Below are 16,174 nucleotides of genomic sequence, written 5' to 3' on the forward strand. Positions count from 1 at the left end.
ACAAAAACAAGTCAATAAAAGTACCCAAATTGAAGGACAAAAATATAACAGAATGGAAATAACTGAAGACAGTATAAAAGGCATTTAAGACCTGTCAAATGGACCTAATTTACATGTCCCTGAACGGCCAAGAATTTTCCAAAGCTAAACAGATACTGACCTACAAATTCAGCAAGATCAGAGAGCCCGAAGCAAAATAAAGACAAAGAAAACAACATATAAGTACACCACTGTCAAACTGCTGATGATGGGGCGCCTGGGTGGCTCAGTTGGTTAAGCGACTGCCTTCGGCTCAGGTCATGATCCTGGAGTCCCTGGATCAAGTCCCACATCGGGCTCCCTGCTCGGCGGGGAGTCTGCTTCTCCCTCTGACCCTCCCCCCTCTCATGTGCTTGCTCTCTCTCATTCTCTCTCTCTCAAATAAATAAATAAAATCTTTAAAAAAAAAAAACTGCTGAAGATGAAGAACAGAAAGAAAAACCTTAAAAGTAACCAGAGCGTAGAAACATATTACCTTCAAAGGAGAAATAAAAGACTAATAGGCAGCTTTTCAACAAAAACCATGGAAGCCAAAAGACAATGAATGAATAGAACATAGTAAGAACACTGAATGAAGGGGTAGGGGGGAAGCCAACCAAGAATTCTGGACCCTGTGACAATACCTTTCAAAAAAGAAAGCAAAAAGAAAAGACATTCTCAGATAAATAAGAGCTGAAGGTATCTGTCATCAGCAGATCTGAGATACAGAAATACTAAAAGGAGTTCTTTAGGCTGAAGGAAAATGATGACAGGTAGAAGCATGGGAGTACAGGAAAGAATAAAGAACAAAGGAAAGGGTAAATACAAAAGAATGACTATTAAAGCAACAATAATGTAAGTGCCCTGTGGGGTTTATGATGCCTGCAGAAATAAAACATATGATAACATTGGTACCAAAAGTGCAGAGAAGTAAATGGAGTTAAACTGCTCTCAAGTTCTTGAATTGTTTACAAAATTATTAACATACAAGCTTAAGACTGTAATAAGCCAAAAACGTACACTGTGATATCTAGGGTAATCCTAAAATAACAGTGCAAAAACTTTAACACAAAATCTAATAAAAGAGATTTAGAAAAATAAAACAATCTTGAAAAAGAACAAGAAAGTTGGAAAACTCACACTTTCGGATTATAAAACTTACTACAAAGCCATAATGATGCAGAGAGTATGGTACTGGGGTTAAGACATATAGACACCAGAACTGAAAATCTAGAAACAAACCCACTCATTTATGGCCAAATAATACTTTGAAAGGGTTCTGAGACTACTGAGCAGGGAAATCACAGCCTTTTCATCAAATGGTGCTGGGATTTGCATGTAGATATTCATTTGTTACTGGCTTTTTACACTTCCTATAATATTTACAAGGTTCATTCGTGTTGTATCATGTATTTGATACTATTTAGCTGAATATATTTCAGCCATAAAAGAATAATGTTCTAGGGCGCCTGGGTGGCTCAGTTGGTTAAGCGACTGCCTTCGGCTCAGGTCATGATCTTGGAGTCCCGGGATCAAGTCCCGCATCGGGCTCCCCGCTCGGCGGGGAGTCTGCTTCTCCCTCTGACCCTCCCCCCTCTCATGTGCTCTCTCTCTCTCATTCTCTCTCTCAAATAAATAAATAAAATCTTAAAAAAAAAAAAGAATAATGTTCTAATACATGGTACAACATAGATGAATCCTCTAAATACTATACAAAGTGGGAGAAGTCAGTAACACATAGATATTCACATGCAAAAAAATGACACTGCACCTCCACTTCAAACCAGCTGCAAAAATGAACTCAAAGTGAAGCAAAACTACAACCATAAAACTACTAGAAGAAACTACAGGGGTAATTCTTCATGAACTAGGATTTGGTAATGGATTCTCAGATATGACACAAAAACACAAGCAACCACAACAAAAATAAATAAAAAGATTTCATTAGAATGAAAAATCTTTGCTTCAAAGAATGCTACCAGAGCCAGACAATGAAAAGACAAAACACAAAATGGGAGAAAAGACTTCCAAATCATATATTTGATAAGGGATCTGTATCTAGAAAATATAACTATTAACAACCCCATAACAAACAAACAAACAAAAACCTATTTAAGAAGTGGACAAAGGATATGAATAGACATTTCTCCAAAGAAGATGCACAAATTGCCAATAAGCAATGCAAAGATACTCAAAAGAACTGGCAATCTGGAAAAAAAAAAATCAAAACTATAATAAGATACCATTTTATACCCATTAGAATGGATATAAGTTTTAAAGGTCATATAACAAGTGTTACTAGGGATGTGGAGTAGTCAGAACACTGTCACACTACTGGTATGAATATAAAATGGTGCAGCCACTTTGGAAAACAGTCTGGTAGTTCCTCAAAAAGTTAAACATAAGAGTTACCATTTGACCCACAATTCCACTCCTGGGTATACATACAGAAATGAAATCATCTGCCCACATTGTACACAACATTGTACACAATGTTCACAGGAACATTATTCATGATAGACAAAGACTAAAACAGCCAAAATGTCCAGCAAATGATCAATGGTTAAATAATATGTGGCATTATCCATAGAGTAGCATATTATTCAAGCCATAAAATAATGAAGTACTGACAGATGGTACAATATGGATGAAATTCACAAAAATTGTATTAGTAGAATACTCCAGAGCTTCTCTTCAGATCACATAAATCTTTCACCTTTTACTAAAGATTTCCATGGCAGGGGGCTATTATATATAAGAAGCTAGGAACAAAAGGCCACATATTATATGACCCCATCTATATGAAATATCTAGACAAACAAATGTATTGAGACAGAATATAGATTAGGGGAATGCCTGAGGCTGGAGAGGGATGAAGGGGTTTGAGAGTGATAGTCAGCACAGAGTTTCTTTTGGGATGGAAAAGTGTTCTAAAATTGACTGGTGATACTAAAAATCACTGAAATGTACACTTTTTAAAAGTATGAAATGTATGATATGTGAATCATTTATCAATAAAGCTTTTTCAAAAAAACACAATGAGATACCACTTCACACCCACTAGTATGTCATTCATCAAAAAGACCGGTAATAACAAGTATTGATCAGGATGCAGAAAAATTGGGACCTTCATACACTGCTGGTGGAAATGTAAAATGATGTAGGTGCCTTGAAAATATTCCAGCAGTTCCTCAAAAGGTTAAGGACAAAGTTACAATATGACTCAGGAATTCAACTCCTTGTCACAAAAAAACACATATGGCATGATTCCACTTACATGAAATGTTACAAATAAACAAATTCTTAGAGATATAAGCAGATTTGTTGTTGGGGGAGCTGGGAAAGAAATGGAAAATTATTTCTGATGGGTAAGAGGTTTCTTTCTGGGGATGCTAAAAACTGATAGGACAGCTGCATGGTTCTGTGAATATACTAGAAATACTGGATTATTTAACGAAAGGTAGAAGAAGAAAGAGAAGGAGGAGAAGATCTCAAAAGCAGCTAAGTAAACCACCAATTACCTAACCACGTGCCAGAACAAAGTCCATCACTAATTAAAGAATACAACAAAATCCAGCAGGCAACAATGTAAATTGCAAATTTACATTACAATATCCAGCATCCAATAAAAAATTGTAGGCATTTGAAAAAGCAGGAAAATATGACCTATAACCAGAAGAAACATCAATCAGTAGAAGGATACCTGGAAATGACAGAGATGGTAGAATTACCAATGAACAAAGTTAAATCAGGTACTGTAATATATTCTATCTAGTAAAGAAGGTAGAGCAAAACACGAACATGAGGAGACAATGGAAACTATTAAAAAGCAATCCAAATAAAACTTCTAAAGACTGCAGAAAAAAGATAAGGAGACATGAAGACATAGCAATAGAAACCTACCATTTTGCCCCTGGTACTCCAAAATTCACATTCTTTTCATATTCAAAATATATTGACTCCATCCCAGCAGCCCCCAAAGTCTTAACTCATTCCAGCATCAACTCAAAAGTCTGAAGTTCGAAGACTCATCTGAATATCAACTAAATCATATTTGGGTGAGACCCAAGGTACCATTCATCCTGAAGATTTCACAGCTGTGAATCTGTGAAATCAAACAATTTAAATGCTTCCAAAATATGACAGGACAGGCATAAGATCTCCAAAAGGGAGCAGAAAAAAAGGAGTGACAGGTCCAAAGCAAGTCTAAAACCCAACAGGGCAAATTCCATTAGACCTAAGGCTCAAGAATAATCCTCTTTGACATGACAATGTCTTGCCTACAGGACACACTGGAACAAGGTTTCTGTCTTTGTAGCTTTACCAGAGATTGGCGCCAAGGCTCCCAGCTGCCTGGCTCCATCCTTTGAAATCTAGGTGGAGGCAGGCAGCCATGCTCCCTGGGCCTGTGCACTCTCCCCTGTTGGAAACAACACACTCCATCAAAGTTTGCTGCCTGAACCCTGTGGCGGGCAGCGGCTGCACCAGGGACTTCGAGAGCTGCACCTGGGGCAACCGAGGAGCTCGGCGCCTGCAGAGACCCCAGTGTGAGGCAGCACCAGGTAGCAAACAGGTCTCCAAGCTCTGGCAGCTCTCCCTTTGACAGCACACTGGCATATAAGCATTTTAAAAAATAAAAAAATAATCCGTTATCCATGTATATTGTATTAGAGTAGCATAGTTGAAGTGATGATCTATTAACAAGGAGAAAATAGTTTTTTTTTTAAGATTTTTATTTATTTGTCAGAGAGAGAGAGCACACAAGCAGGGGGAGCGGCAGAGGCAGAGGGAGAAGCAGGCTTCCCGCTGAGCAGGGAGGCTGATGCGGGGCTCGATCCCAGGACCCCGGGATCATGACCTGAGCCAAAGGCAGACGCTTAACTGACTGAGCCACCCAGGCACCCCAAGGAGAAAATAATTTTTTAAAATATTTACCACAAGCTTTAGAAGCAGCAACACAAATTTCTTCTGCAACATACTCCCCAGTTGGAAACTTCAGATACTCTCCTTCAGCTTTCTCAAGAGAATGATAAAGATACACCTGTAGGAGTGGATCTATTTGCTTCATGGGATTCGCATTTCCAGGAATATCACCATTCTGTTGTACAGGAGATACGGATGTTCCTTCCATTTCTGTCATTGTAAGGCAAGCCATTCCCAAACAGAGTTTTATTCAGAACATTTGCCTGTTAAGAAAAAAAACAGTAAGTTACAAAAGAAAGTGATACTGATAAGGCATCCCTCATATACAAAGAAGGCGTCACTGAAAGCAGTGACTTTGTTAAATTCATTAACTGAATAAATATTGTGTGCTACTATATACAAAGCACAGTGAGAGACACTGAGATTATAGCCTTCCTGTGGACAAGGACCATAAAGCTGAAGTTTACAAGTTAACTGAGGAAACATAATACAGATATGTAATATTAACAAAACAAACAAAATCAGTCACAGGCAACAGGAGAAGAGATCCCACTAGGCAACATAAATTCTCAATAAATTAATTACTGTGACAATTGCTTACTGGTATCTGGAGGGGGTAAATAACATTTCAAACTGAGTTTAAACTGATGAGTTTTATTAGAGAGGTCACATTTAAAACTGATTCTGTACAACAGACTAGATTTATATGAATGAAAGACAATCAACATTCTAGGAGAGTAGAACTGTGCTGAGAAGTAGGAAGGTACAAGATCTACTCTAATTTATTGGACTGAAGTACAGTATTTGAGAAATTATACCATTTAGGAAAGGATTTTAAAAAAAGATATTTGCGGCAAATTGCAACTAAATACATTTTTCCTTCCCTCTTCATAGAGTCCCATTTTGTTGGGGAGAGCAACATACACCCCTAAGAACTGTTCTTCCCCACAGATGGAGAGCCACGTGAACCAGTTTCAACAAATGAGATTTAACTGGATGTTGCTGGGTGGTACTTCCAGGAGCACTCCTTAAGAGGAAGCTGACTTGGCTTCCTTTTTGCATTTTGCTTTTCCCCCTTCGCTTTCTTCCTACCTGCCTCTGAGCATAAATATAGGGTAGGGCAATCACTTTAAAACCAAGAAGCAGGGAGGGGGGAAAGATGGTAGAGGAGTAGGGGACCCTACTTCAACTGGTCCCCGGAATTGAGCTGGATAACTACCAGACCACTCTGAGCACCCACGAAACCGGCCTGAGACGTAAGAAGATCTGGATCTCTACAAACAGAATATCGCAGGGGCTTGGTTTTGAGGTACGAAGCGGGGAGCCGTGATTCCGTGGTCAGATATCGGAGGATAAACGGCAGCGGGAGGGTGCCTGGCCTTGGGGTCCTACACCGCCGGTGAGCGACACCCTCACGCGCTGCGGACGGGGCACAGACCCGCAGACCGGTAGTGGAGGAGGAAAGGACTTTAGGGCAGACCCCGAGGCGGAACCCAGAACGGCAGGGTCACACCTCCAAACTGCAGCCCCCGGGGCGGAAACCCAGAGCGTGGAGTCCTGCGAGCGAACTGGGAGTGGCTGGCAGTTTTAGAAGCACAAAGGGCAGAAACGTGCCCTGACCTGGAGGCAGGACTGGGGGTGCTGCAGAGGGGCGCACAACCCAGGCCACTGCAGTTTATAGCAGCACGGACAGAAACGGAGACGGTGTGGCCTGGAGAGCTCACTGAAGAACAGACTGCGATCGTTGTGCTCTGAGGCAGAGGGTTGGAAACGGTCTTTTCTACTCTGACTCATGGAAGAGACGCAGAAAGCCGCCAGGGAAAGCCACCAGAGAACAAAAGCCCCCAAAACTGATTCCCACTGAGCCCATCCCCCGCCACAGGGGTGCAGGGCAACTCTGCCCAAACAGGGCTGCCTGAGTAACAGCGTGGCAGGCCCCTCCAGCAGAAGACAGGCTGGGAAAACAAGAGGCCAGCAACCCTAAGGTCCCAAGAAAATAGGTGCATCTTGCTTGGGTTCTGGTCAATAATTTGGACTCTGTGCATTCCCTCAAACACCCATCAACGGAATGACTAGGAGGAGGAGCCCCCAAAACAGAAAAGACTGAGAGATTATGACTTATGCTGCAGATTTACAAATGGATGCAGATATAACCAAGATGTCGGAGATGGAATTCAGGCTAGCAACTGTGAAGACAATGGCTAGAATGGAGAAATCAACAATACTGAGCAATCTAACACATGTGAACTAGACAGAAGAAATATTTGGAAAAATATTCACTAAAATTTTTCTAATTTTGAAAACCTCAAACCACAAACAGTTCAGGTAGCCCCAATTTGTAAAAATCCATATCTAGTCATATAATAATCAAATTGCCAAAAATCAAAGAGAAAATCTTAAAAGTAGCCACATACATACAGGAGAGCCACAATAAGACTTAAACTGACATCTCAAAAATGACCTTTAAAATTTAAGATAAACAAATATATTTTCAGATAAATGGATGCTGAGAAAACACATCATCAAAAAAAACCAAACTTTAAGAAATGCTAAAAAAAAAGTTCTCTGGATTAAGGCAAATGATACCAGATGCAAACTTAGGTTTGTAGAATGGAATGAAGAACTCAAAAACAGTAAATATGTGGGTAAGTATAACATTCTATTTTTCTTTCCGTACTTAAATTCTTTAAAAGATAATTAACAATTGTTTAAAGGCATGATAATAATGTACAGTGAAATTTGTAACAGATGTAAAAGCAAAAGAGATGACAACAACAGCCGAAAGGATGAAAAGGAGTAAAATAAAAAGTACATGTAAATAAATTCATGAGAGCTTGGAAAAATAAGAAACAGTGCCATCAACAAAATCAGAAATTTCAAAAAACCGATGGAAGATAAAAAGTAGACAGGAACAGATGACAGACACAGCAGAATGGAAGAAATAAAGATTATTTAAAATACACACAGAAGAAGGTATTAACGGGCATTAAAAATAGTTGTCTGCACACACATACAAAAAGCATAAATATGCAATGATAATCAAGAATCATATATTGGGGGTGAAGGGGGACAGGAAGAATGCATAATAGAGGAGGGCAAATATGAGGAGAACAGCTAACGCCAGAAGAAACAAAGATAGTACAGGGAAGAGAGTGTTTTTAAAAATTCTCCTTGGGATGAATACCTACCATTTACATCAACGTGGATGGAATCAGAGGGTATTATGCTAAGTGAAATAAGTCAATGAGAGAAAGACAATTATCATATCATTTTGTTCATATGTGGAATATAAGAAATAGCACAGAGGATCATAGGGGAAGGGAGGGAAAACTGAATGGGAGGAAATTAGAGAGGGAGATGAACCATGAGACTCTTGACTCTGGGAAACAAATTGAGGGTTGTGGAAGGGGAGCTGGGTAGGGGGATGGGGAAACTGAGGGAGGGCATTAAGAAGGGCACGTGATGTGATGAGAACTGGGTGTCATACGCAACTGATGAATCATTGAACACTACATTTGAAACTAATGATGTACTATATGTCGGCTAATTGAATTTAAATTAAAAAAATTCTCCTTGGTATCCTCAGAGAGATTCGGAATATTTTGAAAACACAAAGCATCAGTAAAGGATCATTAAAAAGGATCAGAGAATGAAAATAGTAACTACAAAAAAATAATGACAATTCAATGAAAACACTGAATAATACAACTGACAATATCAAATAACCTGGAAGACAAATTCAAGACAAACTCCTGGTTTCCTAGATCAAGAGAGAGAAATATGAGCAAAAAACTAAGAAAGAAGAGGAAATAATCAAGAAAGTACTCCAAGAGCCCTAGACGGAAGAAAAAAGAACACAGACAAGAAAAAAACATTTAAAAATAAAAGAAGAAATTTCACTGGTGTTAAAGATGCCTAAGTTCACAGTAAAAGAATCTTCTGAGAGGAGATACAGTTTTAAAAAGACTTTTACTTACACAGATAAAAATAAACAGAACACCAGAGATAACAAGGAAACTCTAAAAGAGTTCAAATTTTAACTCCTGAGTACTCAGAGCGTCCACCTATACATATAAATATGGCTGATGAAAACACATATGCACTGAGATTGGTCTATCTTTAAATTCATTAAAAGTCTAACTGCAAATGAGCCATTACTGCTGCTCACCTATAATTTTATATTTCCTTAATCCATTTACTCTCCCACTTTTCTAATCTATCTCATACCTTATCCTTTCTCCTCTATCACCAAAACTGCCACACCAACTCTTACTTTCCACCTCCTATATTCCATTGAAAAATAAAATCAAGAGAACACCAACGACACAATCTTTTCAAATGCACCTGTAATATTCCTGAAAGTAAACCACATGTTACACCATAACACAATTCTCAACAAATACTAAAGGAATATATTCAAAATATGAACAATGGAGCAAGCAACCATTTTATCTATTTAAGACCCGTAATGTTGGCTTAATTTATATAATTCTTAAAAATACTGAAGAAATAACAACACTGAGAGGATCACATAAAAAAGTGAAACTGACCTTTATCACTACCCACTCTTTTTATTATCTGAAACAACACTCGTAACAATTTAATAAGAATTAATTAAGAAGTGCATTTAGAGATAGTCCAAGATGGCAGAGGAATAGGAGACCTTAGTTTCATCTAGCCCCAGGAATTCAGCTACATAGCTATCAAATCACTCTGAACACCTGTGAACTCAACAGAGATCTAAGAAAAGAACAGCTGCAACTCTACAAATAGAAAAGAGACCACCTTCTGCAAGGTAGGAGATGCACAGTGAATCCGAGGCAATATTTCGGGAAGATAAATCTTGGGGGGGAGGGAGCCTCCTCCATAAGCCTAACTGGAAAGTGATATAGCAGTGGAGCACAAAAGTAGAACCTTTATAAGTCTGTTCCAGTGAGGGACGTCCCTGCCTGAAAGGTGCTCAGGTGGCGAAGCTGGGCAGAATCCTAGATGGGACAGTGTGGTCTCAGGAACCCGGGGTCAGAGGAAGACCAGGAATGCCTGAGTGTGGCAGAGTTCCCAGGCATTAGAGTGGAAAAGTTGGCTGCAATCAGTGAGTCGAAGAGTGGGCTCTCAGCTCGGAGTTGCCATGTACCCTGGACCTTGGCAAGGTCGGACAACTGCTCTGGGAGCAGGGGCCCAGCAAGCAACAGAACCCTGGGGAGACAACCCCCATTCCTCCCCTGGGAGGAGCGGCGCTAGTGCACACCATAAGAGCCTACAGGGTTTAGAGACTCAAAGGAGGGTGTGTGCCTGAGATAGAAACACTCCATCACAGGCTGGGTGAGCACCGAGTGGCAGAGGGAGACAGCACTGACTGATTGACTGCTTTTCCCTAAGGGTGCACTGAGGAGTGGGGCTACAAGCTCTTGCCTCTGGGGCTGGAGATTGAGAGGCCACCATTCTCATTGTCAGGCTCTAAAGCCACAAGGAAAATCTTCAGGGAACAAAAACCACATAAAGCAATCTAGAGCTTACTTAGCCTGGCCCCCTGGCAAGGGAGGTGCAATTCTGCCTGGGGAAACGACACTTGAGACTCAATGGAACAGGCCATCCCCCAGGATATCACCCAGAACAGCCTGCTAAGACCAGTATTACTGATCATAGAGAACTGTAAAACTTCAGCACTAGAGGAAAATAGTATACAGAATTCATGGGTTTTTTCCCCATGATTCTTCAATCTTAAAACAATTTTAATTTGTCTCTTTCCTTTTTCAACCAATTTATTTTATCAACTCTTTTTTTAAAATCTTTTTTAATTTTCATTTTTACAGTTACATTCTATCCTTTCATTGTATTTAATTTTATTTTTGTATATATATGTAAGTTTTACAATCTTGGGATGCAGTTACTTCTAACAAACAGAAAAAATATACCAAGAATCTAGTGTATGCCTCTGTTCTATTCACCTGTCTGATCATATTCTTTTGTTGTTATTGTTAAAGACTTTTTAAAATTTCATCTTTACAGTTACATTCTACCCTTTCAATGTATTTAATTTTATTTTTGTGTATGCATAAGTTTTTCTTTCTTTACAATTTTGAGATGTACTTTATTTTAACAAACTGACCAAAATACACTCAGGATAGAGTATATTGCTCTATTCTGTTCACCTGTCTGTTTATATTCCTTCTTTTTCTCTTTTTTTTCTTTTTTCTTATTTTGTCTTTTAATTTTCATTTTCACAGTTACATTCTACCCTTTCATTGTACTTAATTTTATTTTTATACATATATAAGTTTTTCATTCATTACAATTTTGGAATCTAGTTTTCTAATAAACAGACAAAAATACACATAGAATCCACTGTATTGCTCTGTTCTGTTCAACTGTCTGACAATAATCTCTCTTTTTTCTTTTTAATTTTAATTTAATTTTTTTTTCCAGTTTCGGGTGTCTTCTGATTTGTTTAGTGTATATTTCTCTGGGGTCGTCATTGCCATTTTAGATATTTTGTTCTCTTGTTCATCTATTCTTCAATGGACAAATTGACAAGATGAAAAACTCACCTCAAAAAAGAGAACAAGAGGCAGTACTGACTGCCAGGGAACTAATAAGTATAATATAAATAATGCTGGAACTACAGTTCAGAATAATGATTATAAGGATACTAGCTGGGCTTGAAAAAAAGCATAGAAGACACTAGAGAATCCCTTTCTGGAAAAATAAAAGAACTAAAATCTAATCAAGTTGAAATAAAAAAGGCTATTAATGAGATGCAATCAAAAATGGAAGCTCTAACTGCAAGGATAAGCGGGGACAGAAGAGAGAATTAGTGATATAGAAGACCAAATGGTGGAGAATAAAGAAACTTAGAGAAAGAGAGATAAACAACTATTGGATCACAAGGGGAGAATTCAAGAGATAAGTGATACCATAAAGCTAATGATACTAGAATAATTGAGAACGGAGAAGAAGAATGGGGGGCACAAAAGGTATATTGGAGCAAATTATAGCAGAGTACTTCCGTAATCTAGGGAAGGAAAAAGCTATTCAAGTGCAGGAGGCACAGAGAACCCCCATCAAAATCAATAAAATATGTCAACACCTTGACATATAATAGTGAAGCTTGCAAATTTCAAAGATGAAGAGAAAACCCTGAAAGCAGCTCGGGACAAGAGGTCCTTAACCTACACGGTAGAATATAAGGCTGGTAACAGACCTGTTCACAGACACCTGACAGGCCAAAAAGGACTGGCATGATATATTCAATGTGCTAAATGGGAAAAATACGCAGCCAAGAATACTTTATCCAGCAAGGCTGTCATTCAAAATAGGAGATAAAGAACATCCAAGACAAACAGAAACTAAAGGAATTTGTGAACACTAAACCAGCCCTGCAAGAAATATTAATGGGGATCTTCTGAGCAGAAAGAGCTCAAAAGTAACAAAGAACAGAAAGGAACAGAGACACTCTACAGGAACAGCGACTCTACAAGTAATACAATAGCACTAAAGTCATATCTTTCAATAATTACTCTGAATGTAAATGGATTAAATGCTCCAATCAAAAGACAAAGGGATTCAGATAGGATTAAAAAAACAAGATCCATCAAATTGTTGCTTACAAGAGACTCATTTTAGACCCAAAGACACCTCCAGACTGAAAGTGAATAGGAGGAGAACCATTTATCATGCCAAAGGCATCAAAAGAGACCTGGAGTAGCCATCCTTATATCAGACAAACTAGGTTTTAAACCAAAGACTGTAATCAGAGATGAAGAAGGAGACTATATCATAATAAAAGGATCTATCCAACAAGAAGATCTAACAATTGTAAATGTTTATGCCCCTAACTTGGGACAAGCCAAATATATAAACCACTTAATAAAAAAACTAAAGAAACTAATTAATAATACAGTAACAGTAGGGGACTTTAACACCCCACTCACAGCAATGGACAGATCATCTTAGCAGGAAACAAATGCTGTTAATGACACACTGGACCAGATGGACTTCACAGATATAGTCAGAACATTCCATCCTAAAGTAAAATAAACATTCTTCTTGAGTGCACATGGAACGTTCTCCAGAATAGATCACATACTGGGTCACAAATCAGGTCTCAACTGGTACAAAAAGATTGAGATTACACCATGCATATTTTCAGACCACAAAACTTTAAAACTTGAAGTCAACCACAAGAAAAAAATTGGAAGGAACACAAATACATGGAGGGTAAAGAGTATCCTACAAAGAATGAATGGGTCAACCAGGAAATTAAAGAAGAATTTTAAAAAATTCATAGGAACAAATGAAAATGAAAACACAACTGTTCAAAATCTTTGGATGAAGCAAAGGTGGTCCTAAGAGGGAAGTATATAGCAATATAAGCCTGTCTCAAGAAACAAGAAAAGAAAGGTCTCAAATACAAACCTAACCCTACACCTAAAGGAGCTAGAGAAAAAACAACAAATAAAGCCTAAACCCAGCAGGAGAAGGGAAATAATAAAGATCAGAGCAGAAATCAATGAAATAGAAACCAAAGAACAATAGACCAGATCAACAAAACTACGAACCCGTTCCCTGAAAAAATTAGTAAGATTGATAAACCCCTGGCCAGACTTATCAAAAAGAAAAGAGAAAGGACCCAAATAAATAAAATCATGAATGACAGAGGAGAGATCACAACCAACACCAGAGAAATACAAACAATTATAAGAACATATTATGAGCAACTATATGCCAGAAAATTAGGCAATCTGGAAGAAATGGATGCATTCCTAGAGACATATAAACTACCAAAACTGAACCAAGAAGAAATAGAAAATCTGAACAGACCCATAATCAGCAAGGAAACTGAAGCAGTATTCAAAAATTTCCCAACAAACAAGAGTCCAGGGCCACATGGCTTCCCAGAGAAATTCTACCAAACATTTAAAGAAGAATTAATACCTATTCTTCTGAAACTGTATGGAAGGAAAACTTCCAAACTCTTTTTATTAAGCCAGCATTACCTTGATCCCAAAACCAGACAAAGACCCCACCAAAAAGAATTATAGACCAGTATCCCTGATGAACATGGCTGCCAAAATTCTAACCAATAGGGTCCAACAATACATTAAAAGGATTATTTACCTCGACCAAATGGGATTTATTCCTGGGCTGCAAGGGTGATTCAATATCCTCAAATCAATCAACGTGATACACTACATTAATAAAAGACAAGACAAGAACCATATGATTCTCTCAACAGATGCAGAAAAAGCACATGACAAAGTACAGTATCCTTTCTTGATTAAAACTCTTCCCAATGTAGGGATAGAGGGCCCATACCTCAATATCCTAAAAGCCATATACAAAAGCCCACAGCAAATATCATTCTCAATGGGGAAAAACTGAGAGCTGTTTCCCTAAGGTCAGGAACACAGCAGGGATGTCCCCTCTCACCACTATTGTTCAACATATACTAGAGGTCCTATGATCTGCAATTAGACAACAAAAAGAAATAAAAAGCATCCAAATCGGCAAAGAAGAAGTCAAACTCTCACTCTTCGCAAATGACATGATACTCTATGTGGAAAACCCAAAAGACTCCAGCCCAAAACTGCTAGAACTCATACAGGAATTCAGCAAAGTTGCAGGATATAAAATCAATGCACAGAAATCAGTTGTGTTTCTATACACTAACAATGAGACTGAAGAAAGAGAAATTAAGGAGCCAATCCCATTTACAATTGCACCCAAAACCATAAGACACCTAGGAATAAACCTAACCAAAGAGGCAAAGGATCTGTACTCAGAAAACTATAGAACACTTATCAACGATACTGTGGAAGACACAAGGAAATAGAAAAATGTTCCACACTCACAGATTTGAAGAACAAATATTGTTAAAATGCCTATACTCCCTACAGCAATCTATACATTCAATTCAATCCCTATCAAAATACCACCAACTTTTTTCACAGAGCTGCAACAAATAATCCTAAAATTTGTATGAAACCATGGAAGACCCCAAATAGCCAAAATAATGTTGAAAAAGCAAACCAAAGGTGGTGGCATCACAATGCCAGAATCCAAGCCTTATTACAAAGCTGTAGTCATCAAGACAGCATGGTACCACCACAAAAACAGACACATAAATCAATGAAACAGAATAGAGAACCAGAAATGGACCCTCAACTCTATGATCAACTAATCGTCAACAAAGCAGGAAAGAATATCCAACGGAAAAAAAGACAGTCTCTTCAACAAATGGTGTTGGGTAAATTGGACAGCCACATACAGAAGAATGAAACTGGACCATTTCCTTACACTATACACAAAAATAGACTCAAAATGGATGAAAGACCTAAATAGGAGACAGGAATCCATCAAAATCCTTGAGGAGAACAGAGGCAGCAACCTTTGTGACCTCGCCGCAGCAACTTCTTGCTAGACATGTCTCCAAAGTCAAGGGAAGCAAGGACAAAAATGAACTATTGGGACTTCATCAAGATAAAAAGCTTTTGCACAGCAAAGGAAACAGTCCACAAAACCAAAAGATAACCGACAGAATGGGAGAAGATATTTGCAAATGACATATCAGATAAAGGGCTAGTATCCAAAATCTATAAAGAACTTACCAAATTCAACACGTAAAGAACAAATAACCCAATCAAGAAATGGGCAGAAGACATGAACAACATTTCTGCAAAGAAGACATCCAAATGGCCAACAGACACATGAAGAAATGCTCAACATCTCTCGGCATCAGGGAAATCCAAATCAAAACCTCAATGAGATACCACCTCACACCAGTCAGACTGGCTAAAATTAACAAGTCAGGAAATGACAGAAGTTGGCGAGGATGCGGAGAAAGGGGAACCCTCCTACACTGTTGGTGGGAATGCAAGCTGGTGCAGCCACTCTGGAAAACAGTATGGAGGTTCCTCAAAAAGTTTAAAATAGAGTTCCCCTACAACCCAGTAATTGCACTACTGGGTATATACCCCGAAGATACAAATGTAGTGATCCGAAGAGGCACCTGCACCCCTATGTTTATAGCAGCAATGTCCACAATAGCCAAACTATGGAAAGAACCCAGATGTCAATCAACAGATGAATGCATAAAAAAGATGTGGTGTGTATATATATATACAATGGAATACTATTCAGCCATCAAAAAAATGACATCTTGTCATGTGCAATAATGTTGCACATTATTATAGAACTAGAGGATATTATGGTAAGCAAGTAAGTCAATCAGAGA

General features: G+C 38.4%; 1 protein-coding gene across 3 annotated transcripts in view; it reads right to left on the minus strand.

Moving 5' to 3' along the window:
* JAK2 (Janus kinase 2) overlaps positions 1-16,174 on the minus strand; it is a 149,155-nt gene that overhangs the window by 78,473 nt on the left and 54,508 nt on the right. For 2 of the 3 annotated variants that reach the window (XM_021694454.2, XM_021694455.1), the window contains exon 1: positions 4,954-5,193. In XM_021694454.2, the coding sequence (XP_021550129.1) occupies positions 4,954-5,173 (220 nt within the window). In that variant the 5' untranslated portion in view covers positions 5,174-5,193. Of the gene's footprint in view, positions 1-4,953; positions 5,205-16,174 lie in introns of those variants that run through there. The other variant, XM_021694453.2, reaches the window with a different exon arrangement.

Source organism: Neomonachus schauinslandi, chromosome 13 (genome assembly GCF_002201575.2).
Source record: "Neomonachus schauinslandi chromosome 13, ASM220157v2, whole genome shotgun sequence".
Lineage (NCBI taxonomy): Eukaryota > Metazoa > Chordata > Mammalia > Carnivora > Phocidae > Neomonachus > Neomonachus schauinslandi.